This window comes from Ranitomeya variabilis, chromosome 6 (assembly GCF_051348905.1).
Source record: "Ranitomeya variabilis isolate aRanVar5 chromosome 6, aRanVar5.hap1, whole genome shotgun sequence".
NCBI lineage: Eukaryota > Metazoa > Chordata > Amphibia > Anura > Dendrobatidae > Ranitomeya > Ranitomeya variabilis.
In genome coordinates, this window is record NC_135237.1 from 294813173 (window position 1) to 294840946 (window position 27774).

At 40.5% G+C, this 27774-nt stretch overlaps 1 protein-coding gene across 1 annotated transcript; it reads left to right on the plus strand.

Moving 5' to 3' along the window:
* The first annotated feature begins 24273 nt into the window (after nt 1-24273).
* Nucleotides 24274-26016, plus strand: LOC143783265 (uncharacterized). Its single transcript, XM_077271678.1, has 2 exons — nt 24274-24333; nt 25603-26016. The coding sequence occupies exons 1-2, from the start codon at nt 24274-24276 to the stop codon at nt 26014-26016; spliced, it is 474 nt and encodes a 157-aa protein (XP_077127793.1).
* The last annotated feature ends 1758 nt before the right edge of the window (nt 26017-27774 follow it).

The following is a 27774-nucleotide window of genomic DNA, read 5'->3' on the forward strand; positions in this document are numbered from 1 at the left end:
CATGAGGGGACCAATTAGCAACATCAGCGCCTTGTCTGGTCAAATCAGTCAGTGGTTTAACGACATCCGAAAAACCAGCAATAAATCGGCGGTAAAAGTTGGCAAAGCCCAAAAATCTCTGAAGACCCTTAAGAGAGGAGGGCTGAGTCCAGTCACAAATAGCTTGCACCTTGACGGGATCCATCTCAATGGAAGAGGGAGAAAAAATATACCCCAAAAAGGAAATTCTCTGGACCCCAAAAACGCACTTAGACCCCTTCACACATAAAGAATTAGACCGCAGAACCTGAAAAACTCTCCTGACCTGCTGGACATGAGAGTCCCAGTCATCAGAAAAAATCAGAATATCATCCAGATATATTATCATAAATTTATCCAGAAAATCGCGGAAAATATCATGCATAAAAGACTGGAAAACTGAAGGGGCATTAGAAAGACCAAAAGGCATGACCAAATACTCAAAGTGGCCCTCGGGCGTATTAAATGCGGTCTTCCACTCATCCCCCTGCCTGATCCGCACCAAATTATACGCCCCACGAAGATCAATTTTAGAGAACCACTTAGCACCCTCTATACGAGCAAACAAATCAGTAAGCAATGGCAATGGGTATTGATACTTAACAGTGATCTTATTCAGAAGCCGATAATCAATACATGGTCTCAAAGAGCCGTCTTTTTTTGAGACAAAGAAAAACCCAGCTCCCAAGGGAGAAGAAGATGGACGAATATGTCCCTTTTCCAAAGACTCCTTTATATATTCCCGCATAGCAGCATGTTCCGGCACAGACAGATTAAACAAACGACCCTTTGGATATTTACAACCCGGTATCAAATCTATGGCACAATCGCACTCACGGTGCGGAGGTAACGACCCAAGCTTGGGTTCGTCAAAGACGTCTTGATAATCAGAGAGGAACTCAGGGACTTCAGAGGGAATGGACGACGAAATAGAAACCAAAGGTAAGTCCCCATGAATACCCTTACATCCCCAGCTCAACACAGACATTGCTCTCCAGTCCAAGACTGGGTTGTGAGACTGCAACCATGGCAATCCCAGTACCAAATCGTCATGTAAATTATACAGCACCAGGAAACGAATAATCTCCTGGTGATCCGGATTGATACGCATGGTTACTTGTGTCCAGTATTGTGGTTTATTATTAGCCAATGGGGTGGAGTCAATCCCCTTCAGAGGAATAAGAGTCTCCAAAGGCTCTAAATCAAAACCACAACGATTGGCAAAGGACCAATCCATAAGACTCAGAGCGGCGCCAGAGTCAACATAGGCGTCCGTGGCAATGGATGACAAAGAGCAAATCAGGGTTACAGACAAAATAAACTTAGACTGAATGGTGCCAATGGAAACAGACTTATCAAGCTTCTTTGTACGCCTAGAGCATGCTGATATAACATGAGTAGAATCCCCACAATAGAAACACAATCCATTCTTCCGTCTAAAATTCTGTCGCTCGCTCCTGGACAGAATTCTATCACACTGCATACTTTCTGGCGTCTTTTCCATAGACACCGCCAGATGGTGCACCGGTTTGCGCTCCCGCAGACGCCTATCAATCTGAATAGCCATTGTCATGGACTCATTCAGACCTGCAGGCACAGGGAACCCCACCATAACATCCTTAACGGCATCAGAGAGACCTTCTCTGAAAGTTGCCGCCAAGGCGCACTCATTCCACTGAGTAAGCACAGACCATTTACGGAATTTTTGGCAGAAAACTTCAGCTTCGTCTTGCCCCTGAGATAGTGCCATCAAAGTTTTTTCTGCCTGAAGTTCCAAATGAGGTTCCTCATAAAGCAAGCCCAAGGCCAGAAAAAACGCATCCACATCGCGTAACGCAGGATCCCCTGCTGGCAATGAGAAGGCCCAATCTTGAGGGTCACCCCTGAGCAAGGAAATCACAATCCTAACCTGCTGAGCAGGGTCTCCAGCTGAACGAGACTTCAGGGACAAATAAAGCTTACAATTATTTCGGAAATTCTGGAAGCTAGCTCTATTCCCTGTGAAGAACTCCGGCAAAGGAATTCTCGGCTCAGATACCGGAGCATGTACCACAAAATCTTGTAAATTTTGTACTTTCGTGATGAGATTATTCAAACCCGCAGTTACACTCTGGAGATCCATTATTGTCAGGTGCACACAGAGCATACAGAGATTAGGAGGAGAGAGAGAAAAAAGACTGCAGCAAGGCAGACTGGAGGAAAAAAAAAAAAAAAAAAAAAAATTCCAGCAGACTTCTTATAACTCTCCTTTCTCAACCTGGGTCTTTAACACTTTATTGGCCGGTCAAACTGTCATGATCTCTGCAGGCAGAGATCATAGCAAGCCTATAGAGGGACAAGCTCTCGGAAGATGGAACTATACTGACCATGAACTAAGCCTGCCGCGCAACTAGAAATAGCCAGGTAGCATTTCCTATTTATCGCTAGATGCCCAGCTCTGGCCTAAGACCTAAATAGCTAGCAGAGGGAAATATAAGACCTGGCTCACCTCTAGAGAAATATTCCAAAGAAGACAGTAGCCCCCCACATAATGACGGTGAGTTCAGATGAAACAACAAACGCAGCAGGAAAATAGTCTTAGCAAATTTGAGGTCCGCTTACTAGATAGCAGAAGACAGATAGTATACTTTCATGGTCAGCAGAAAAACACTAACAAAACACCATCCAGAGATTACCTTAAACTCTGGCATTAACTCATAACGCCAGAGTAGCAATCCCTGATCAACGAGAGCTTTCCAGACACAGTAACAAAACTTCAGCTGTGAACTGGAACAAATAGGCAAAACAAAACATGGACAAAAGTCCAACTTATCTAGTAGTAGTCTAGAAGCAGGAACAAGCACTGAGAGGCATCAGATAACATTGTTGACCGGCAAGAAACCACCAGAGAAATGAGCTTAAATAGCGACACCCACTACTGATGGAACCAGGTGAAACAGGAAAGAGGATGACAAGTCCAATTCCACAAGCGGCCACCGGGGGAGCCCAGAATCCAAATTCACAACACAGTACTATCTGAAACAATATGCTCTTTGACTTATGAAACTGATGACCTACAACCCCTGGTAAAAATTATGGAATCACCGGCCTTGGAGGATATTCATTAAGTTGTTTAATTTTGTAGAAAAAAAGCAGATCACAGGTATGGCACCAACCTAAAGTAATTTCAAATGGCAACTTTCTGGCTTTAAGAAACACTAAAAGAAATCAAGAACAAAAAATGCGGTAGTCAGTAATGGTTACTTTTTTTAACCAAGCATAGGGGAAAAATTATGGAATCACTCAATTCTGAGGAAAAAATTATGGAATCACCCTGTAAATTTTCATACAAAAAATAACACTTGCATCAAATTAGATCTGCTCATTAGTCTGCATCTAAAAATGAGTAATCACACCTTGGAGAGCTGTTACACCAAGTGGACTGACATGAATCATGGCTCCAACACAAGAGATGTCAATTGAAACAAAGGAGAAGATTATCAAACTCTTAAAAGAGGGTAAATCATCACGCAATGTTGGTTGTTCACAGTCAGTTGTGTATAAAAATCTGAACCAAATACAAACAACATGGGAAGGTTGCTAAAGGCAAACATACTGGTAGAGCAAGGAAGACATCAAAGCGTCAAGACCGGAAACTTAAACAGGAAATGCACAACAAAACAAATGAGGAACGAATGGGTGGAAACTGGAGTCAACGTCTGTGACCGAACTGTAAGAAACCCCCTAAAGGAAATGGGATTTACATACAGAAAAGATAAACAAAAGCCATCATTAACACCTAAACAGAAAAAACAAGGTTTCAATGGGCTAAGGAAAAGCAAATTGTGGACTGTGGATGACTGGATGAAAGTCATATTCAGTGATGAATCACGAATATGCATTGGGCAAGGTGATGATGCTGGAACTTTTGTTTGGTGCCGTTCCAATGAGATTTATAAAGATGATTGCCTGAAGAGAACATGCAAATTTCCACAGTCATTGATGATATGGGGCTGCATGTCAGGTAAAGGCACTGGGGAGATGGCTGCCATTACATCTTCAATAAATGCACAAGTTTATGCAGATATTTTGGACACTTTTCTTATCCCATCAATTGAAAGGATGTTTGGGATGATGAAATTATTTTTCAAGATGATAATGCATCCTGCCATAGAGCAAAAACTGTGAAAACATTCCTTGAAAAAAGACACATTTGGTCAATGTCATGGCCTGCAAATAGTCCGGATCTCAATCCAATTGAAAATCTTTGGTGGAAGTTGAAGAAAATGGTCCATGACAATGTTCCAAACTGCAAAGCTGATCTGGCAACAGCAATCAGAGAAAGTTGGAGCCAGATTGATGAAGAGTACTGTTTGACACTCATTAAGTCCATGCCTTAGAGACTGCAAGCTGGTATAAAAGCCAGAGGTGGTGCAAGAAAATACTAGTGATGTTTTAGAGTGTTTTCTTTTGTTTGTTTTTCATGATTCCATAATTTTTTCCTCAGAATTGAGTGATTTCATAATTTTTCCCCTATGCTTGGTTAAAAAAAGTAACCATTACTAACTACCACATTTTTTGTTCTTGATTTATTTTAGTGTTTCTTTAAGCCAGAAAGTTGCCATTTGAAATTACTTTAGTTTTGTGCCATGTCTGTGATCCGATTTTTTTTAAACAAAATTAAACAACTGAATTTGAACTTCCTTCAAGGCCGGTGATTCCATAATTTTTGCCAGGGGTTGTATATATAACATCTTTTTACATTTCCATTACATTTATTTTTGTATATTTTTTTTTTGCACAAAATAAATTTCCATCATTCCAGACATTTAAATGCAACTGCCTACCTCATAAAGTGTGTGTGTTGCAATATTATAAAAATGTACATTTTTTCACATCATTTTAAATAGTCCACGTTTACACTCATACATGGCACAACAATAGAGTGCCCTGTTGCAGATGCTGGCTTTTGGAATGTGTACCTACCTAGCATTTCTTATTGAACCTCATTTGGAAAAGGGGCTTTTATTTAAACAAAATAATATTTTTTTTTTAAAAGTATACATTTTACTTTTTTATTACCTATTTACCGTATATACTCGAGTATAAGCCGACCCGAGTATAAGCCGACCCCCCTAATTTTGCCACAAAAAACTGGGAAAACTTAGTGACTCGAGTATAAGCCTAGGGTGGAAAATGCAGCAGGTACCGGTGAATTTCAAAATTAAAAATAGATACTCCATACCGTTCATTATGGCCCCATACATGCTCCACATAAAGCTGTGCCACATATAATGCTCTGCACCGTTCATTATGGCCCCATAGATGCTCCACATAAAGCTGTGCCATATATACAATGCTCTGCACCATTGCCCCATAGATACTCCACATAAAGCTGTGCCATATATACAATGCTCTGCACCGTTGCCCCATAGCTGTGCCATATATATAATGCTCTGCACCGTTGCCCCATAGCTGTGCCATATATATAATGCTCTGCACAATTGCCCCATAGCTGTGCCATATATATAATGCTCTGCACCATTGCCCCATAGCTGTGCCATATAATGCTCTGCACCATTGCCCCATAGCTGTGCCATATAGTGCTCTGCACCGTCCATTATTGCCCCATAGCTGTGCCATATAGTGCTCTGCACCATTGCCCCATAGCTGTGCCATATAGTGCTTTGCACCATTGCCCCATAGCTGTGCCATATAGTGCTCTGCACCATTGCCCCATAGCTGTGCCATATAGTGCTCTGCACCATTGCCCCATAGCTGTGCCATATAGTGCTCTGCACCATTGCCCCATAGCTGTGCCATATAGTGCTCTGCACCGTCCATTATTGCCCCATAGCTGTGCCATATAGTGCTCTGCACCGTTGCCCCATAGCTGTGCCATATAGTGCTCTGCACCGTTGCCCCATAGCTGTGCCATATAGTGCTCTGCACCGTCCATTATTGCCCCATAGCTGCTGCTGCTGCAATAAAAAAAAAACAAAAACACATACTCACCTATCTTGCTTGCAGCTCCTCGGCGCCATCTTCCCGGCGTCTCTCTGCACTGACTGATCAGGCAGAGGGTGGCGCGCACACTATATGCGTCATCGCGCCCTCTGACCTGCACAGTCAGTGCGGAGAGAGAGAGACGCCGGGAAGATGGAGACAGCGCCCGGCGTGTGGAACGAGGACAGGTGAATATGTCATACTTACCTGCTCCCGGCGTCCCGCTCCTTCCCCCAGCAGCTGGTCTTCGGTGCCGCAGCCTCTTTCTCTATCAGCGGTCACCGGCACCGCTTCATTAGAGAAATGAATAGGCGGCTCCGCCCCTATGGGAGGTTGAGCAGCCTATTCATTTCTCTAATGAGCGGTCCCACGTGACCGCTCAGGGGAAGAGGCTGCGGCACCGAAGACAGTGTGACAGGCAGGGGGAGCGTCAGGATCGCCGGGACTAGGTGAGTATATGACAGTGCTCACCCGCCGACCCCACCACCGATCATGACTCGAGTATAAGCCGAGGGGGCACTTTCAGCCCAAAAATTTGGGCTGAAAATCTCGGCTTATACTCGAGTATATGCGGTACTAATCCATATTGCACATCGGTCTATGCTCTAGGGCGATTGGACTCAGCTCCATTCTTCTATTACCATTGCCCTTTGCTATGCTATACAATATGTTACACAAGCTACCGGGAGTGTTCCAGTGACATTATCACTAAAGGACTTTTAAAGGCCAATTCTAAGGCCGGGTGCCAATGATCCGGAACTTGCAACGCTTTGGATACAGCACATGTTTGCTGCATCAAAATGCTGCTGCCTATTGAGCGAAGGTGAACTGCATTTGTTCACTGCACCATGCAGATTCACCATGTCCAATACATTGTATTGGTGAAATTTTTCTTGTGGAGACTTCCAGACTGTTTAGATTACTATCACTAATGCAACAGGGTTTATATTCTCCATTAATAAGTTTGTCTCTTTACCTCTGATGTCAGGTGATATTTCTTTGCTTATTAACCTCTTGTTTAGAGAGGAGACAAAACAAACTCATAGCTTTGTTGCGACTCTAAGAGCTGTGGTTGAGGAACCACTGGCAGTGGTAGTGACAATTTTAGCAAAGGCAAATCTCAAGGTGGGAATCAGATGCGGAGGGAATAAGCACAGAATACTTCCCAGATTAAGGCAACTGTTTTTGGAATGATGATGGCAATGATGATGATTCTAAAGTGAACAATACGTGGGAACCATATCAGGATGCCAAATACGCAATGTAGTAGGAGAACGAAGGAGGCAACATGCAGCTAAAACTCCTGAGGCAAAATCTGCTATTGTAGTCGGATCAGGAGCAGGTGATGCCACACACACTTTGTTATTTGACAAAGCTCAAAACCTCCTGGAAGATCATGGTTGGGGTGGTGGCTTGAGATGATTGTATTGACCTGTAGAGAATCAAAATCAAGACAAATCAAGACAATGAGGTAAATGAAAGATGTGCAGAGTGAATGCCTAAAGGGAGACAGGATGGCTCTTTCTGTTACCATTGTTTGGTATAAGGATAGTATAATTGGGCAGCACGGTGGCGCAGTGGTTAGCACAGCAGCCTTGCAGCGCTGGAGTCCTGGGTTCTAATCCCACCTTGGACAACATCTGCAAAGAGTTTGTATGTTCTCTCCGTGTTTGCGTGGGTTTCCTCCGGGCACTCCGGTTTCCTCCCACATTCCAAAGACATACTGATAGGGAATTTAGATTGCGAGCCCCATCGGGGACAGCGATGATAATGTGTACGAACTGTAAAGCGCTGCGTAATATGTTAACGCTATATAAAAATAAAGATTATTATTATTATTTATTATTAATGTAACATAATGGATTGATAAAGCAAATTTAAGGATTGAATTAATAAAAAAAACCCTACTAACTAAGTAAATTAAGACTGCTCTGATGATATGGCAGCTCCGAATTGGTCGGCAGGTGATGTTTCATCATACTGGGCATGAGTGTTTGGGGTGGAGCCTAGCATATAAAAGGCTCTCAGAGGCGCACGTGAGCCCGCTAGTGTCATTTACGTTTGGTGTGTGTGGGTGGATAATCTACCACTCTGCACGTTTGTGTATCTGGCTTTGCTTTGAGCCTGTACATGTTGGCAGGCAGATTGCACACTTATGTGGTTTTGTACCCATGGCTCTCCGCCTGAGTCTCTAGTCTGCTAAATGCTTTGGGTGCCAGTCAGGCACGGGTTCAGTAGTGTCAGGACTAGGGTAACTAGCCGCTTGGCTTAGCATCTGTTTCGTTCTTGTGTCCGGTTAGCACAGTAAAGTTACAGAGCAAGCTCAACCTTACACTATACTTCTTAGTAAAGGCGACAGGGTATTGGAGCTAGCATCTTAAGAGATCTTTCTATTGGCTCAGTATCTGCTTCATTTGTGTGTGCAGTTAGCACAGTTTAGTTGCAGAGCATGCCTAATCCTCGTGCTAACGTCCCTGTGACGAGAACAGGGTTTAGCACTTAGCACACTTAGTGCAGTACCTCTCAGTGAAGTAACTGAGCGTGGCACTCGGTGTTGTGATCACACTGTGTGGCGTTAACACTGTGTTTAAGGTAATGCTTGCTGTTTTGTTTCGTCATTATTCACACTAGCAGCAGGTTCATCTCTGCACAGTGGACCCCGGGTTGCAATTGCACTATATCTTATATTTTATTTAGTGCAATCAGCCAACCCTAACAGCGATTATAGTGTTGATTTAATTTTTTAACTCCTTCATTTATTATGCTGTGCACTCTAGATAGATCTCAAAGCAAAATAAATGTATTTTATCAGGACATATTTATATAAATTCAATATGATTTAAATTAGCTGGCTGAACTTAATCAAATCTAACAAATTTGACAGATTTTGCACATCTTTTAATGGCAGGTTTAAAAAACTAAATGTTTATTAATTATGTTCTCTTGATGATTATGCATCTATTGGAAGAGTCATAGCTGAAGTGTGAGCAGAGTTATCACTTGCATCTGGGTCAGGAGTCCTTCTGTACACATCAGAGTGTATCAATAATTTTAGTACATAACAGATTGCTACACAATCATTTAATTTGAAATAATATCTATGTAATCCAAGTAATGTTCCTGTCAGTTTAGTTCGGAATTGAGAGAACTCGTTAGTACTCCATTCAGTTTGGAATGCAACTCACAATATTTTTACACTTTTATGTTGCTTTTTTCTTCCCTGTTTTGTTTGATTAGCTACCTGCATTAATCTCTATTTGATCAATTAATGATAAAACTGAATAGCAACAATATGCAAACCAATACTTTAATCAAAATGTAAATCACTATCTAGAGATAAGTGTATTGATTTGCAGAAGATTGAATTCCAGTAAGATTTCATGAAAATTGCAGTTTCATGTGAATTAGAAAATTTAGCTATTGAAATTGTTTTTTGCAAAAAAACAACTTTCAAAGCATCATTTCCCACACCAAGCATCGGAGAACAGGCAAGCATATGTTTGCATTGTCGCGCAGGCTTCTCCATAATGGCCTGCAGCTATGACATCTTATTGCTCATCAAGCATCATGCCTTGAATACTTCTGATGAGTACCTGGAACATCACTGATTTTCAGTGAAACATAGTTTGTGCAGCAAAGTCATTTTCCATTTTCAATATCACTGGTTACATTTATCTCCTGTAAAGCTTTTATGGCCAGTGAAGTCCTCTCTCTCACCTGTAAAGTGTAAGCTTTTATAATCAGTGGGGTCCTCTCTTTTCTTTTCTTTTCCGAAAAGTGCAAGCTCATATGGAATTGATGCCTGTAGAATGTAAGCGCCTAAGGTCAGCGAGGTTTTCTCTCACTCTCTCTTCTCTCCTACATGTAATTTATGAGCAATTACAAGCTTTCAAATATTGAAATTAGTGCAAATTTTTTCACAGCAAATCAATTTTTGGTGGTCAAAACTTAAGCTCATTTCAACCATTATCCTAAATATCTATAGAATAAGGTATCTTAAAATGTAAATTTAAACGAGCAATTACTAAAGTTTCTTTTTCAATGTCACTATTTCTAACATCAGTTTTTCCACCTGTTATCACCAGAACAATATTGGAATTAATATGCTTATTGAAATTCAACATAATCTATGACTCGTTTGCTTTAGTCTGGAAGAACTGCCAACTGTTTAAGCTTTGTTTGCCCATATCATTAGGATTACAGCAGTGGGGTGGAAGCTTCCAGTATTAAGTTAATCAATTATACAAAACTGATTCCAATTTGGGATATTATAAGGTGAAATTCCTTAAAATGCTAAATTGCATCACTGCATTTCAAAGTTAAGTAAATGTGAATTTGTCAAGAATGAATCATTATTTCACAGGCTGTTCCCTTTAGATAAATTGTTAAATTTAAAATACATTGTGCACTGTACTAAAATGAAACTAGAAGCTGCTTACTTGTCAACTGTAAGGAAAAAAGTGACAGCATTACCATATGTTTTGTATTAAGAAGACATCCGATTTTGTAATCTGCTACTTGCTTTATACATTTTTTACTGTAGAAGTACAGATCTGATGCTATTGTCATGGTGTGTGGCCATTGCTTTACTGTGGAATAATTGTATTACTTTATTTATTGTATTTCTTTATTTTTCATTTCTTAAATTTATTTAATGTTATTTTGTTATTTCACTCAATCAAATTAGTTCCATTTTCAGTATACTAGTTAGTGCTTAGTTATGTTTGTACGGATAACATTTTTTTTATTACTATTTTAGGTTTCTGTACTGTAAAAATGACCTGGATTCATGATCCTCCACGTCAATATGATTATATATACCTAACCTTTTCAGTGTTTTATATTTTAGTGTAAAAAATAAAGCGTTACATTTGAACAAAATGTTTTTTTTGTTGTTTGTGTTGCCATTTTCCAGGACAGGTAAACTTTTAATTATTTTAGTCAATGGACCTTGATGAGAACTTATTTATTGCAGATCAAGCATATTTTTGAATTGATCTCATTTTGGGATAGAAATTACGCTTTAATTGCTTAAATTTTTTATGTCATTGTGGCTACCAAATTTACCCAATTTTCGCATTTTGAACTTTATTCTATTTGTGATGTTTATTAGTGGGGTTAATTCATTTTATATTTTGATTAATGATACATTTATAAGTGTAATATCAAGTATGTGGTTTTTTAAATGTTTTAAATACTTTTATTTTTAATGAGTAAAAGGGGCCATTTGAATTTGCGTATTTTTAAATATTTTAAATATTTTATCAAAGCATTTTTTTTTGCTTTTTACCGTATTTAAAAGTCCCCTCAATCACATGCTGAATAGATCCCAGGCTGCCATAACAACTTAAACTGAACCTGCAAATAACTGATAATAAATTATCCAAAAAACAGCACTTCACAAATTAAAATCCATCTATAATTATTAAACAATGTTCATACAAAAGAGTACATGAATCAGGTGTAACCATAAAACATGTGTGAGGTATAAAAAAAGGAAATAAAGTCCAAATACAGTGAAGCAGCTATAAATCAGGCTGCGAATATTAGGTACTCATGATCAATCAGAAAATTAATAAAATATTATAGGTAGGCATAAATGAATCACCAAATTAATACCAGCAAAAAGAATATAATCAAAGTCAAGCCCAATAATAATGACTTAAAATATATGTTGTACCCATATCGCTGTAAGCCTCCTGACTGCAACACCATAAGATGTCCCAATGTGCGTTTCGCGGATGTGCTTGCTCAAGGGGAGGGTGAGTGTGTGCCATAGCAACCTATCAGCAACACATGAGCCCATCATGGAAAGGCTGATGCTCTCACAGATTGGCATAAATTAACAGGTTATGAGCCTTGTGTTGTGCTTCAATTACCCCTTTGGCTATGAGAGGCAGTTCCTGCTTGGGTGCCACACCAATTTTCTGCTGGGTATGGTGCTTGAACAGCTTGTCAGCCCCCTTCAGATACCTGCTTCTGACCTTTGCCATGAATGAACACTGGATATCAGGAAGGGATTATAAGGTTACACTCAAGTTGTCTTTTGAGCAGTAGAGAGTTTTTCAATCTCTTTCATTTACTGGTTCCTGGCATGTCTTCATAAGTGACAATTCTGGTGAGAAGCAGAGTTATAAAGGTAAGTTAGATATAACAGGCAAGTTGAACACGCACACTGCTCAGAAAACTGATAGAACTTCTCTGAAATCAGATGATGGTGGAGGCTTGCTATTTTGCAAGATTTATAACAACAACTTGTCTGCAGCTAAGAGGTAGGGGAAGAAGTTGAGCATCTAATTGATTTGTAGAAATCAAAGGGTTAGGAAGAGTTGACTTGTATGATAGGAGCTTGCTTCTTACCGGGAATGTAACTAGTGCACACTCTTTGCCAAACACTAATGGACATGCTCCATGGAAACCAGCTTTACAATATGCGAGATAAAAGCTTTCACAAACAGAGAATGACAATAGATAGAATTAGAAAGTCAAATGCAAGTTTGTTTATTTTCATGCTATCAATCTAAAGCAGTTTAATGAAAAGAAAATGCTCTTCTAAGAAGCTTGACATCAAGTATCAAAGACAAAAATAATTGTACCCCATCATATATTACCATGCCACCAGACAAAAAAATGGCAAGAGGGGTTCTTTTCCTAAAACTGACTTTTTAAATAATTGATACTCTCTTTAAACTCTTTTCTTCATATTCAAGAAGAATAAAAAAAAATGTATCTGTCTTGTGACAGCTTCCATTGCAGAATGAGATGTATCATTAATGGTGTAATTTTGGGGAGATTATATTTGCATTAGTTTTGAAAAACATTTTTTGGTGGAAGCAAATAAAAATGCTAAGAAATTTCACGATTTTTGGAGATTTGTGTTTTGGATTGAAGTTTCAATTAGTAAACTGCTTAATTGTTAAGAGAAATTCTCAATAAACAGAGCTACAAGTTGTTAAACTCCTGATTAAAAAATAATTTAGAAACCATCTATAACATCTGTTGAGTCTAAATATAGTAGAACAAATAAATACACCTAAAAATAATGAAGATCCTATGGTTTAAGGTATTTAAGTATAAACTATATAGACACCAAAAGGAATTTACTTTAAATACAGAACAAAGCAAAGAATTAAAAAAAATTATTGAACAAACCATTAGAGCAGGTACATAACATTGTATGATTGTTAAAAACGAGGCAAAACCACAGATGAAGCGACTTGATAGAAAAACCGGACCATATATAATATATACAGTTATTTAACAAAATAGCAGAAGATTGTAAGTATGAGCAATATTTAATATAAAGTGTTAGAAAAGTGTGGAAAAGAACTGGAAACAATAACACTACAGTATGCCCTATTATAATGTACATGCAAGATATAGGAGAGAGATCTAGCGATCAATTTGTAAACCCGGTGTTATACTACTCACACACATCTTGTAAAGTATGAAAAATGTGCAGGATGACACTGATTACAATTTAGAACAACTTAGTAGCTGCCAGGTAAAAAATAAATAAATAGACAGAGGTAAGTATAATATATGCCAATAAAAAAGTCTAATACAGTGACCTGTAAACACAATAGTAAGTAGGGATCACATACTAATTAATGACTCATACCCAATAGCTGCCACATGTCCAAGCGTCTGCCACACCCGGCGCAAGTTTCGCATATATATGTTTCATCCGGGGGTGATAAGATGCTGGTCAAATGGCTATTTAAGATGTTTCCAAGCAATCATAGAAAGAGTTGTATAATCTCCAAGAATCTAAGTTCCAGATGCTGCCGTGTTAGGATGTTTACGCCGTTAACTCGGCAAAGGGCACATGTCCGAATGAGGAGGAGATTCAATCTGCCTCTGTATAGGTATGCATATTGCTTATGTCACGCCGGTGATGCTGCCCACTGTAATCACATCATTGGTCATGCTCCCAATAGAGCTCACTGTCAGTGGACTTTATGTAATTAGCTCTTATGCACATTGGTGCCTCCATGTACCTCTCCCATCAGCACTATGGAACGTGATTGTAGGAAATTAATTGGTCACTATGATGGTCAGAGATCAGCTGAAGTCAACCATTGCTGCAGTTTTCACATTTTTCACAATAAACTATATATAAATATATATATATATATATATATATATACAGGTCCTTCTCAAAAAATTAGCATATAGTGTTAAATTTCATTATTTACCATAATGTAATGATTACAATTAAACTTTCATATATTATAGATTCATTATCCACCAACTGAAATTTGTCAGGTCTTTTATTGTTTTAATACTGATGATTTTGGCCTACAACTCCTGATAACCCAAAAAACCTGTCTCAATAAATTAGCATATCAAGAAAAGGTTCTCTAAACGACCTATTACCCTAATCTTCTGAATCAACTAATTAACTCTAAACACATGCAAAAGATACCTGAGGCTTTTAAAAACTCCCTGCCTGGTTCATTACTCAAAACCCCCATCATGGGTAAGACTAGCGACCTGACAGATGTCAAGAAGGCCATCATTGACACCCTCAAGCAAGAGGGTAAGACCCAGAAAGAAATTTCTCAACAAATAGGCTGTTCCCAGAGTGCTGTATCAAGGCACCTCAATGGTAAGTCTGTTGGAAGGAAACATTGTGGCAGAAAACGCTGTACAACGAGAAGAGGTGACCGGACCCTGAGGAAGATTGTGGAGAAGGACCGATTCCAGACCTTGGGGAACCTGAGGAAGCAGTGGACTGAGTCTGGTGTGGAAACATCCAGAGCCACCGTGCACAGGCGTGTGCAGGAAATGGGCTACAGGTGCCGCATTCCCCAGGTAAAGCCACTTTTGAACCATAAACAGCGGCAGAAGCGCCTGACCTGGGCTACAGAGAAGCAGCACTGGACTGTTGCTAAGTGGTCCCAAGTACTTTTTTCTGATGAAAGCAAATTTTGCATGTCATTCGGAAATCAAGGTGCCAGAGTCTGGAGGAAGACTGGGGAGAAGGAAATGCCAAAATGCCTGAAGTCCAGTGTCAAGTACCCACAGCCAGTGATGGTGTGGGGTGCCATGTCAGCTGCTGGTGTTGGTCCACTGTGTTTCATCAAGGGCAGGGTCAATGCAGCTAGCTATCAGGAGATTTTGGAGCACTTCATGCTTCCATCTGCTGAAATGCTTTATGGAGATGAAGATTTCATTTTTCAGCACGACCTGGCACCTGCTCACAGTGCCAAAACCACTGGTAAATGGTTTACTGACCATGGTATTACTGTGCTCAATTGGCCTGCCAACTCTCCTGACCTGAACCCCATAGAGAATTTGTGGGATATTGTGAAGAGAAAGTTGAGAGACGCAAGACCCAACACTCTGGATGAGCTTAAGGCCGCTATTGAAGCATCCTGGGCCTCCATAACATCTCAGCAGTGTCACAGGCTGATTGCCTCCATGCCACGCCGCATTGAAGCAGTCATTTCTGCCAAAGGATTCCCGACCAAGTATTGAGTGCATAACTGAACATTATTATTTGATGTTTTTTTTGTTTGTTATTAAAAAACACTTTTATTTGATTGGACGGTTGAAATATGCTAATTTATTGAGACAGGTTTTTTGGGTTATCAGGAGTTGTAGGCCAAAATCATCAGTATTAAAACAATAAAAGACCTGACAAATTTCAGTTGGTGGATAATGAATCTATAATATATGAAAGTTTAATTGTAATCATTACACTATGGTAAATAATGAAATTTAACACTATATGCTAATTTTTTGAGAAGGACCTGTATATCTATATATATATATATATATATATATATATATATATATATATATATATATATATATATATATACATACAGTATATGCAAGTTTAATTAAAGGTAGACCAATTAATAGAGCAGTGCAGTAGTATAAATAGAATCAACAGTAAGAGCTTTTGCAACGTGAACTTTATGGACATTACATTTAAAAAGCTTCCCAGTGCTGCATATCAATAGTTGAGTCATGCTCCTGCTCAGCCCTTATTCACATTGAGGTCATCCCGACCGGGAACACATTGACGTTGGTGGGATGGCTTCTATCCTTTTATTTTTAAATCAAAAACAATGTTTACTAAGCACCTTCTGTTATTTCTATGTACTATTGCTTTTCACATACATCTAGCAGAAGACATGTTAATTTTGTTTCTACATTAGGTTTTGTCTGCTGTGTCAAAAGGCACTGGCAAAGTACTAGAGGGGAGACATGTAGCACTGAGGTTGTTATTCAGTAATGAAAACCTAGGAAAAATTATCCAGCACACTAAGTGATGAGAGGAGTTAATTAGCCATGTTTAGTGCTATGATGATTAAACAGCTGTAGAGTGGGAGGAGTCCAGAGGATAAATACCTAGTTTTCTAGAGCATTTCAGTGTGGTTGGTCCAGAGGTACAAGCTCTGGGGATGTGCTTTTGTGTTAAGGTAAGCTGTACATATGGAGATATCAGGTCTCCTGGACTAAACGTCCTTTCCTAAAGTACAATGAAGCTGGAATCTAAGCCAAGTGGGCTAGCCAACACTATTGTATGGACATGGTACTGTTTGTTTTACCTGCTTTCAGACAAAGGCTGTAGTTATTTTTCCTGGTGACGCGGTTTATGAGGATAGCAATAAACCAGGCGGTTGTTAAATAGAAGTGTTTAATGTGTCTACCTCTTTAAGCAGCCTAGTGAGTTGACCTATCACACTGTTTAATGGCCAGTGTGAACATGCTCCAACACATTGCATGTATACCAACTTATACTCCAGTTCATTTGTTTTGGATTTGCTTCAGATTCTGAACATGTTTTTGAGATACAGGTGACATGAGCAAGTGAGTGAATGATATAAGGAATGGAAGTAAATATATCTGTGAAATAAAGACCCAGGACAGGTAGTGTGCTGATAGAGAGCTATAGTAGATCCCACAAGAGAAATGGCAATATTAGGTTAAGGTTTGTAAGAAAGGGATGAAAATTGAAAGTGAAAAAACACTTAAAGGATTAAAAATATCTGTAAAACTTTTATGTATTCAAGAAAGTATGACATTGATTTTTGTCAATCATTTTTTACTTGTACTTGGCAATATCACTCTGATTTATATGTTTTAATTAAAGACAGAAAAAATAAAGAACACTGAATTTTTTTTTTCATATTTCAACTCTAATACAGTATACCGTATTTTTTGCTTTATAAGACGCACCTGATTTTATAAGACGTACCCCCAAATTCGGTGAAGAAAAAGAGAAAAAAATATTTTTTTTATGCTAAATGGGGGTCTGTCTTATAATGCCAGTGTCCATCTTACAAATCATATGTCCCTCAACCTGGTATCTATATAACCCCCATCCTTGTGCTGGCACATGCCCCCCTGTGCTGCTGTCGGGCACATGCCCCCATGGTCACTATATGCCCCCCTGTGCTGGCAGGCACATGCCCCCCTAGGTCACCATATGCCCCCCTGTGCTGGCAGGCACATGCCCCCTGGTCACAATATGCCCACCTGGGTCACTCTATGCCCCCCTGTGCTGGCATGGACATGCTCCCCTGTGCTGCTGGCAGGTACATGCCCCCCGGTCACAATATGCCCCCCTGTGCTGCTGACAGGTACAGCCGCCCGGTCACTATATGCCCCCTGTGCTGCTGGCAGACACATCCCCCCCTGTGCTGCTGGCAGACACATGTCCCCCCTATGCTGCTGGCATCCACATGCCCCCCCCCGGGGCTGCTGGCAGACACATGCCCCCCTGTGCTGCTGGCAGACACATGCCCCCCTGTGCTACTGGCAGACACATGCCCCCCCTGTGCTGCTGGCAGACACAATTCCCCCCTATGCTGCTGGCATCCACATGCCCCCCCGGGGCTGCTGGCAGACACATGCCCCCCTGTGCTGCTGGCAGACACATGCCCCCCTGTGCTACTGGCAGACATATGCTTCCCCATGCTGCTGGCAGGCACATGATAAAATAACAAACACTTAACTCACCTTCTGATGATTGCTCTGTGCTCACAGCTAGTCGGTTGTGCTTCCTGTTTCCCAGTCATCGGATCATGTGACCTGGGCACACAGTGATGTCATCGCTGTGCTGTGCCGATCATTTGATGGTATATCAGCACAGACACAGGAAGCGTAACCAAGGAGCTGTGAGCACAGAGCCATCATCAGAAGGTGAGTTAAGTGTTTATTTTATCTTGTGCCTGCCAGCTGCACAGGGGGGCATATAAGAGTGACCGGGGGGCCATATCTATGATGGGGGGAGATGCAGGCACATGTAATATTCGCTGGTCCCCTGTGAATCAACTCGGAGCGGCTTCAGCACCGAGGTGATGGACAGCAGGTGCAGTGAATATTACATGAGGCTAATGAGCGGGAGCACAGGACCTCCTGCTGTCTCTGCAGCCCGCAGCCAGCCCACTCCAGCCCCTGACACAACTCCAGAGCCGCCCCCCCTCCTCTACAGCACAGCACACAGATTCAGATTATAAGACGCACCCCCCACTTTTTCCCCCAAAAATTTGGGGGAACGAAACTGCGTCTTATAATCCGAAAAATACGGTATATCATATATATTTAAATAGTATAACAATGCAATATTAAATTTATATTTTTATATGCCTACTTTAAATTAAAAGCAAGGAAGTTTTGAAAAGTACATTTTTTAAATAAATTACATAGCTTACAATTTTATTTGCCACTTTGGAAGTATTGCTATTTTTTAAGTAAATTCTGTTTTCATTTATCAAGCAGGTTTTGCAGAGGCATAAAAGTATAAAAACATTGCATTTCCTCATATTTTAATTCACATTAAAAAGTACACCTCTCACATTATTAATAAATGGGTATAGTGAGTAATTGTTGCCCACAGTATTTTTTTACAGGAATTATTATGTAAAGATTCTTCTCACAAAATTAGATTATCATCAAAAAGTTAATTTACAGTTGTCCTCAAAAGTTTACATACCCCGGCAGAATTTTTTCTTTCTTGGCCTTTTTTTCAGAGACTATGAATAACACCAAAACTTTTTCTCCACTCATGGTTAGTGATTGGGTGAAGCCATTTATTGTCAAGCTACCATGTTTTCTCTTTTTAAATAATAATGACCACCCAAAACATCCAAATGACCCTGATTAAAAGTTTACATACCCTGGTGATTTTGGCCTGATATAGACAGAAGTTGACACAAATGGGTTTGAATGACTACTAAAGGTAACATCCTCACCTGTGATCTGTGACAAATGCCAGGAAAATTGTTAAGGATGCAAAGAAACACCCACGAGTAACATCTGCTGAAATACTGGACTCTTTGAATACTAGTGGTGTAGCTGTTTCAAGATGTGATAGAAATATTTATATATATATATATATATATATATATATATATATATATATATATATATATATATATATATATATATATATATATATTTCATATAGCTCTCACTTGCATATAAACTCATATATATTCACAGCTAATATATACATTATATGCCAGACTGTTTGGGGCTTTCCAGGCAAAAGCGGAACAGCACCAGATGTACTAAGTGATGACCAGATGTCTCAACTTTGTCCTAGATGCAGAAAACGGAGACAGATACATTTTAGTTGCTTAATCAGCATTCATATGTGCATTAATCACAATATTCCATATATGTTTAGATAACCAATAACAGAGGAGCTTGACAATATGGTAATTAACTAACCACCACTGACCACCCCCTTTCTATATGCAATTATAAAACCATGTATGTACAATAAACCGGCAGTGTTGGTGGAATGTTATTCTGTCACCATAGTGTACAGTTTCATTCTTGATGAGCGCTCAAAATACTCAGTCTTATAGGGAACGGCCGCAGCACACACAGGGATAGATTTATCCAAACCAAATTTCCATAACAAAGATGCACAATAATGTGGCACTTGAAGAAAAGTGGGCTGCATGGTCGGGTCACCAGAAGAAAGTCAAATGACCCTGATCAAAAGTTTACATACCCCATTTCTTAATACCGTGTATTGCCCCCTCTAACATCAATGACAGCTTGAAGTCTTTTGTGGTAGTTTTTCATATACAGTAATAATAAATAAAGAACTGAACTCCATATCTTATAATGCTTTTTTTTGCTGTGCTAAAAAGTGTGCTGATTTAGTCCATGATCTGAGTTTGACCTAACTGTGGAGCCCGAAAGGAAAGCTGCACACTATGTCTTTTTAGATGATAAATTCAGCTTGAATTATTATTTCTGACTGGCAATAGAATGGAACATATCCAGCATTGACACTAATTTGAGGTTTTCACAACTTAACAAATTAATTTGAGGATTGACTGTAAATTTGTAAAGATTTGGATAATTATGCTGATCCTACATCAAGAAACATTCTGCATATGTCAGATATAAAAAATATGCTGAACAACTTGAACCTATAAAGGAGAATTATCCCCAGCACCACATCATGTCATGGTGATAAAGCAGAACAGAAAGCCGGTCTGGTATTTAGTAAAAGCCTAATAGATAGAAAACAAAAACCCTGCATTATAATGAAAGGAAATATGCTTCAGAATAGAGGAGTAAAGCAGAAATCTTGAAAAGATTAGCATGTTCACAAGATAAAAGAACATCCACGGCTGATGTCATTTTTTTTTCTAAAGGGACTGTTTGTACAATGTCTGTATAGCCTAAATAATTCCAAAATATGAAAATATGAGACGGATGTGCCAAGTGATACAGGCACACCATAACAAGTCCTTTCCCAGCAAGGTAGAAACTGAAATGTGCGCAAAATAAGGGACAATAACCTGTGGTAGGTTTCATTAGGTATCAGAGCTTTTGCAATAACTTGAATATAACTCTTTATAGAACAGGTGGTATACTAGGTACCCTCCAAATGAAAAATTACCATGCCCATATCACCAAACAGTCCCCAGTATGGCTTTTGACTAGCTAGGGCTGGCACAATGTCATTTTTGCATCAAGCTCATCTCTAGTTTGGTCCTATGTGTTTATTTTTTATTCATTGATAATTATAACAATCAAAATTCTCCCATTTTTATATCAGCTTCACTGTATGATATCTTGCCTTTATGTGTCTATAAGCCATGTTCACATGTTGCCAAAATAAAGTGTTTTTGGTTTTCTGCAGGTGTCAACATAAAACTACACAATAAGAATATTCTCTGAAAATTGCATTTTTCTGTGTGGCGTTTTTCATGCTTTTCCTCCTTACTTTTTTGGATGCAGATTTGAAGCTGTGTTTTAATGTGTTTAGTCCATGTGAACCCAAAGTGAGAGACACGACATATGACGTGAATGTACATTATATAGTATGTCATGAAGGGGAAAATTAATTAATTGTGATTATGTGCAGAGTGGAGAGACTCCACCTTCCCCATTCCGGAATGATGAAGATGCAAAGAAAAGACTGGAGGGAGGGAGTGGAATTAGGGACAAAACCCTGACCTGCTAGGACAGAGATACTGCCCCCATAAATCAGGATAGTCAGACTGAAACCGGGAACAGTTGGGAGCTATGCTTTTGGAGTAATGGGATGTGGAGTGACTGTCATGAATTAAAAATCATATGATTTGGCCTGCTAAATCATTGAATTTAGAAGCACAATTTAAAAAAAAAATCAACATCATTAACTAGTGTTGAGCATTCCGATACCGCAAGTATCGGGTATCAGCCGATACTTGCGGTATCGGAATTCCGAGTTCCGATATTTTTGTGGTATCGGAAATCGGAATCGGAAGTTCCCAGTGTATGATTCCAAGGGTCTGGAGGAGAGGAGACTCTCCTTCAGGCCCTGGGATCCATATTCATGTAAAAAATGAAGAATTAAAATAAAAAATATGGATATACTCACCCGTCCGGCGGCCCCTGGACCATACCGATTGTAACCGGCAGCCTCCGTTCCTAAGAATGAGGAGTTTAGGACCCTCGATGACGTCGCGGCTTGTGATTGGTTGCGTGCTGCTCATGTGACGGCTCACGCGACCAATCACAAGCCGCGACGTCATCGAGGGTCCTAAACTCCTCATTCTTAGGAACGGAGGCTGCCGGTTACAATCGGTAAGGTCCAGGGGCCGCCGGATGGGTGAGTATATTCATATTTTTTATTTTAATTCTTTATTTTTTACATGAATATGGATCCCAGGGCCTGAAGGAGAGTTTCCTCTCCTTCAGACCTTGGGAACCATCCAGGATAGCTTCCGATACTTGTGTCCCATTGACTTGTATTGGTATCGGGTATCGGTATCGGCGATATCCGATATTTTTCGGGTATCTGCCGATACTATCCGATACCGATACTTTCAAGTATCGGAAGGTATCGCTCAACACTATCATTAACCTGTCAATGTCGGACTATCTCCCTTTGATGTGGGATCTGGCGGCGAGCCCACATCTTTCCTGGGACATGTCAGCTGTTTTGAACAGCTGATATGTGCCCGCAATAGACACAGGTGGAGTCACGATCCACCCATGGTTATTAACCAGTTGAATGCCACTGTCAAACTTTGACAGCGGCATTTAACAAGCGCTTCCGTCAATCGTGTGGAAGTGCGCCCACCAGTGACCCGCATCACAAGATTGCAGGTCACCAGTGTGTTGGCATGACATCTGGAGATCTCCTGGAGACCTCTATGGTTGTCAGTGCTGGCTTGCTGTGAGCGCCACACAGCGGTTGGTGCTGATAGCAAGTGAGTAATTCTTCTATATAGACGTAATATAATCATCGCCTCTATGTAGCAGAGCCGATCGGGTTTTGGTAGCTTCTAGTTGCCCATGGATACTATTGAAACATGCCAAAAGTAAAAAAAAAAGTTTTTAAAAATATAAAAAAATAAAAAAAATAAAAGTTCAAATTTCCCCCCTTTCGCCCTATTCAAAATAACATAATAAAAAAATTCAAGCATACATATATTTGGTATTGCCACAATCAGGATCGCCCGATCTATCAATAAAAATATGATTAACCTGATCGCTGCACGGCGTAGTGAGAAAAAAAAGTCAACACGCCAGAATTACTTTTTTTGGTCACCGCAACATTGCTTTTTGTTGCGATGTATGTCAGTATTGACAGACCCCCGATTGTCAACCGACAAAGCAATATCCAAAAAATCAATAGGATTTGCATAACTTTTGTAAGTCACTTTAAAATATAAATGTTATTATTGAGATCAGACATAAACCTATACAGTTCTAACTTAGTCCCTTGCCAAAAGATAAGTAAATCATCTATTTATCTAAGCCAGCGCTGCATATGATCAGCAGAACATGCCCCATCACCACGAAAAATCTCTCTATTCCAAAAGCCAAGAAAGAGATTTGCATAAGCAGGGGCACATGCAGCACCCATGGCAGTGCTGGACTTCTGCAGGTAAAATCAATCCTTAAAAGTAAAAAAAAATTATAATTCAACACAAATTGTAATAACTCAAGTATTAAATCAATAAGGGGTTTGTTCAAACTTCCCATCTCCAAAAAGAAACGTGCTGCCCACAATCCATCATCGTGACAAATACATGTGTAGAGGGATTCAATGTCCGCAGTGACAAAGAGGATATCTGGATCGAGTGTTATCTCAGCCATTCTCACCAGGATGTCAGTAGAGTCCCTGACATAGGAGGGCAGTGTTTCAACCAGAGGTTTTAAATAGTGGTCAATAAATTTACAAACAGGATCGCATAGCCCTTCTATGCCAGACATTATAGTATAACCCGGAGGATCAATTGGATCCTTGTGTATCTTAGGGTGGAGATACAGATTTGGTACTTTGGGAAATTTTACAATCAGGCCATCCAAAATTTTTTTAGGGATAATACCCTTTTCAAATGCCTGATTGAGTTTCTGATGTCGTTGCTGAGAGAAAATAGAGTGCTGTGGAAGAGTGTGATAATGTTCTCTATTTTTAAGCTGTCTAAAAACCTCTTTCCCGTATTTGTCAATTGGCCAGACCACAGCATTGCCTCCCTTGTCAGCTACTTTGATGACAACATTATCAAGTGATTTCAATTCTTTAAGGGATCATTTATGTGCTGAACAGAGAATATCCCTTTTAATCTTGGATGAAACTTGTTTGAAATCCTCAGCTATTAACCATGCACAAATGTCTACTTGTGGGCAGACTGACAAGGGAGGAAAGGTCATGGATCTGAGTATGACAGAGGTCGGAAAATTAACAAACGTTTCAGACTCTTGTTCGCTTAGCAACTCCTCATGTACCTTCAAAGCTTCCTGCTCAGTGTCACTGCAGACTTCGATATTGTCCCCTGATCGATGATGGAGTTTTTTGAGGACAAGCTTGCGGCAGAAGAGATGAAGGTCCTTCATGGCTGCAAAGTAATTAAAACTGTTAGTAGGTGAAAAAGATAAACCACATTTCAGAATTTCACATTGTGCATTAGACATTAGTAATAGTTACTGTACATCTTCAAGGTGTATATCTTGCTATGTGTGTTCATTAATCATGTGCAACTCTGACTAATATTGCCATTATTATGTAATTCTTGCCATTCTCTTTGTTGCACTACCAACATAGGTCTGTGTTTTGCCTTCACAAATTTGACCACATGGTCTAGATGTCAGGTCAGTTAGTGATACATGGTTGTCACATTTGCAGTGTGTTCTCACTATAGAAAGATATTGTTTTTACCACATAATGTGACCACTGCTACCAATCCTCTTCCCCCCGTACCCCTTTGTGTACCAATTGCCTGTTCTGCACTTATTCCCTCCTTTCCTGTATCAATTTATGCATAGTTTTTTTCTATTTTGGTATCAATAAAATGTATTTATTTTATTTAGACGATGTGATTGTCCCTTTCTTTCTCCGTCTTTGTTCCATTGCACATGACGATTGGTCTCTAATGTGTCCATCACTTGGCAGAACAAATTAGTTATTAATTTAAGTTTACATTAATTTTATAAACTATGCCTATTGATTCCTTGAGCTGTTGTTATATTTGTCCAAAAGAAGAATGTATTGATTATAATGGTTTGAACACTATCACTATAAAAAACAAATATCCTTTGCCACTAATCTCCGAGCTCTTTGATAGACTGCAGGAAGCTTGGGTATTTACTAAGTTAGACTTGTGTGGGGCTTATAATCTAATTCATATACGTCAAGGGGATGAATGGAAAACCACTTTTAATACCCGGGATGGTCATTATGAGTACTTGGTCATGCCATTCGGTCTCTGTAATGCCCTCGTTGTCTTTCATGTTTTTATCTTTGTGCACTCGTCTCTGTGTTCAATAAACTTGTTATATTTTGTCATTGCGATTAGATTTTCTTTGGGTGTGCGCTCTCTATGCATGGTTTCTTTTCTTGTTTTTTTGCGTATTATTCCTCCAACCTTGCAGTGAGTAGCACCCCCCACTATAACATATCTAGTAATACAATTGCCCAGTTGTGGTGCTCCCTGACCCCCCAACTCTTTCCTACTCGTTGTCTTTCAGGACTTCGTGAATGAAATCATTCAAAGTTGTCATCCACATCTGTGGTGGTATATCTTGATGACATTTTCATCTATTCTCTGGATATCGACACTCACTGCAAAGATGTATGAGGTGTATTTGAGCTCTTAATCTCTTTTTGCCATACAGGAGAAGTTCGTGTTTGAGCAGGAGTCCCTACCATTCCTTGGGTATATTATTTCTGCCATGTGTTTAGCTATGGACCCTGCTAAGCTGGAGTCAGTATTGAACTGGCAGGAGCTTCATTCTCTTAAAGTGGTGCAGCGCTATATGAGATTCATAAATTACTACCACCCGTTCATTCCCCACTTCTCCAATCTAGCGGCTCTTTTGGTAGCCCTCACCAAGCAGGGAGCTAATCCTAGGCAGTGGTCTGAGGAGGTCTCCAGGGCCTTTACCTCTCTGAAGTCTCATTTTGCTAAAGCGCCAGTTCTGCATCGACTTGATGTGGATAAGCCATTCATCCTAGAGGTGGATGCCTCTACCGTTGGTGCTGGAGATGTCCTATATCAAAAAGATGCTCAAGGTCAAAAACATCCTTGATTCTTCTGCTCCAAAACCTTCTCACCTGTGGAGAGGAAAATTTCCATTGGGGACAGGGAGTTGTTGGCTATGAAATTGGCCTTTTTGAGAGTGGAGACATCTCCTGGAGGGGGACTCGGCATACCTCTAAGGTTTCATGACCACAAAAACCTCCTCTACCTGCAGACTGCCCAATGGCTGAATTCTCGTCAGGCCAAGTGGTCCTTATTCTTCTCTCGGTTCAATTTTACCTTACATTTTTTTGTCCAGGCAGAAGAATTTATGTGCCAATGCCTGTTCCATTCAGTAGTCTCGTCCAAGGATGGGGACAAGCCACGCTTTATTGTCCCTTCTGAGATCCTTCTGATGGTGGCACCGGTATTACTTGAGCAGGTACCTCCGGGCAAGATCTGTGTTCCACCTAACCTGCGGCCAGAGGTTCTATCGTGGGCACACACTTCCAAATTGGGTGGTTATTTCAGCATCAAGAAGACCACTGAGCTTCCGAAGAGGTCTTATTAGAAGCCTCGAATGGTGTGTGATGTTAGGGATTATATGAAAGCCTGTCACTTGTGTGCCAGGAATTGACCTTCCAGGCAGACACCCACGGGCTTGCTTTATCCCTTGCTGGTGGTGGATAGGCCCTGGGAGATGGTCGGGATGGACTTTATTGTGGACCTGCCTAAGTCCCGTAATAATAAGACTATTTGGGTCATCACCGATCATTTTCCCAAAATGGTGCACTTGGTTCCTATACCAACTGCACAGACTTTGGCGGTATTATTTATTAAGCACATTTTCCACCTTCATGGGATGCCTGGCAAGATTGTCAGTGACCGGTGTCCCCAGTTGGCGTCTTGGTTCTGGAGGGAGCTTTGTCACCTGCTCTGTATTGAGCTCAACCTGTAATCTGCATACCTGTCAGTACCAGCTACCTGACGGGCACTCACCAGCAACAGCGCAGGAGGCTAGCCGGGACGCCTGGTGCCAGGGACAGCCTATGACAATGAGGAGTTGTGAATGAGAGCAGTAGCAGCGGTGCTGCAGGGGCTAGTCATTTTCCAGAGCAGGCAGACAGGACCTGCGTTCATGTGACCGAGTGTCAGAGGGGGTGGACGGAGCTTAGCGTTGCTGTTTGAGCCTGAAGCGCGGGGCTTCAGCGGCTCTGGGAGAAAGTGTAAGAAGGAGAGGAAACCCCCAAGGATGTTAAAAGGGATGACAGGAAAAAACGTAGTCACACAAGCCAAGGTCATACACAGAGAGGTCAGCGCAGTACACAGGGGCAGTCAGAAGAATAGTCGGGACGTTGCAAGAGATCAGAAAACCACAATGGGCAATAGACTGTACAAAAACGGAAGGCAGGAATCACAACAGGGAGCCAGATCAGAAACCAAACAGACAAACAATAGTACATGCGCAAAGCAGAGGCACACCAGGGTCAGACACACTCAGCCAAGGGTCAGAGTATAAACGACAAGGATTGACTTCACAGTAAGGCTATAAAAAGCCTCCCAGGACCAGAAAGAGGCCATCCGCATTAACTCTGCAACTACCTAACCCGAGAGTCCAGTAAACCATGACAGTACCCCCTACTTAATGGGGGGCCTCTGGACCCCCAGGTTTCTCAGGATTCTGAGCATGGAATGCCCCAACCATATGGTCAGCATGTACCGTTCTGGCCGGCAACCAAGAATGGCCCTCCGGTCCGTACCCCCTCCAATTCACCAGGTACTGTAAAGACCCCCGAACCCGCCCGGAGTCTACAATTTGTTTTACCTC

Coding starts and splice junctions, on each gene's coding strand:
- LOC143783265 (XM_077271678.1), top strand. CDS start 24,274: ATGGAGTTTTTTGAGGACAAGCTTGCGGCAGAAGAGATGAAGGTCCTT. Junction 24,334..25,602: donor AGGTCCTTCATGGCTGCAAA/GTAATTAAAACT, acceptor TTTGCCATACAG/GAGAAGTTCGTGTTTGAGCA.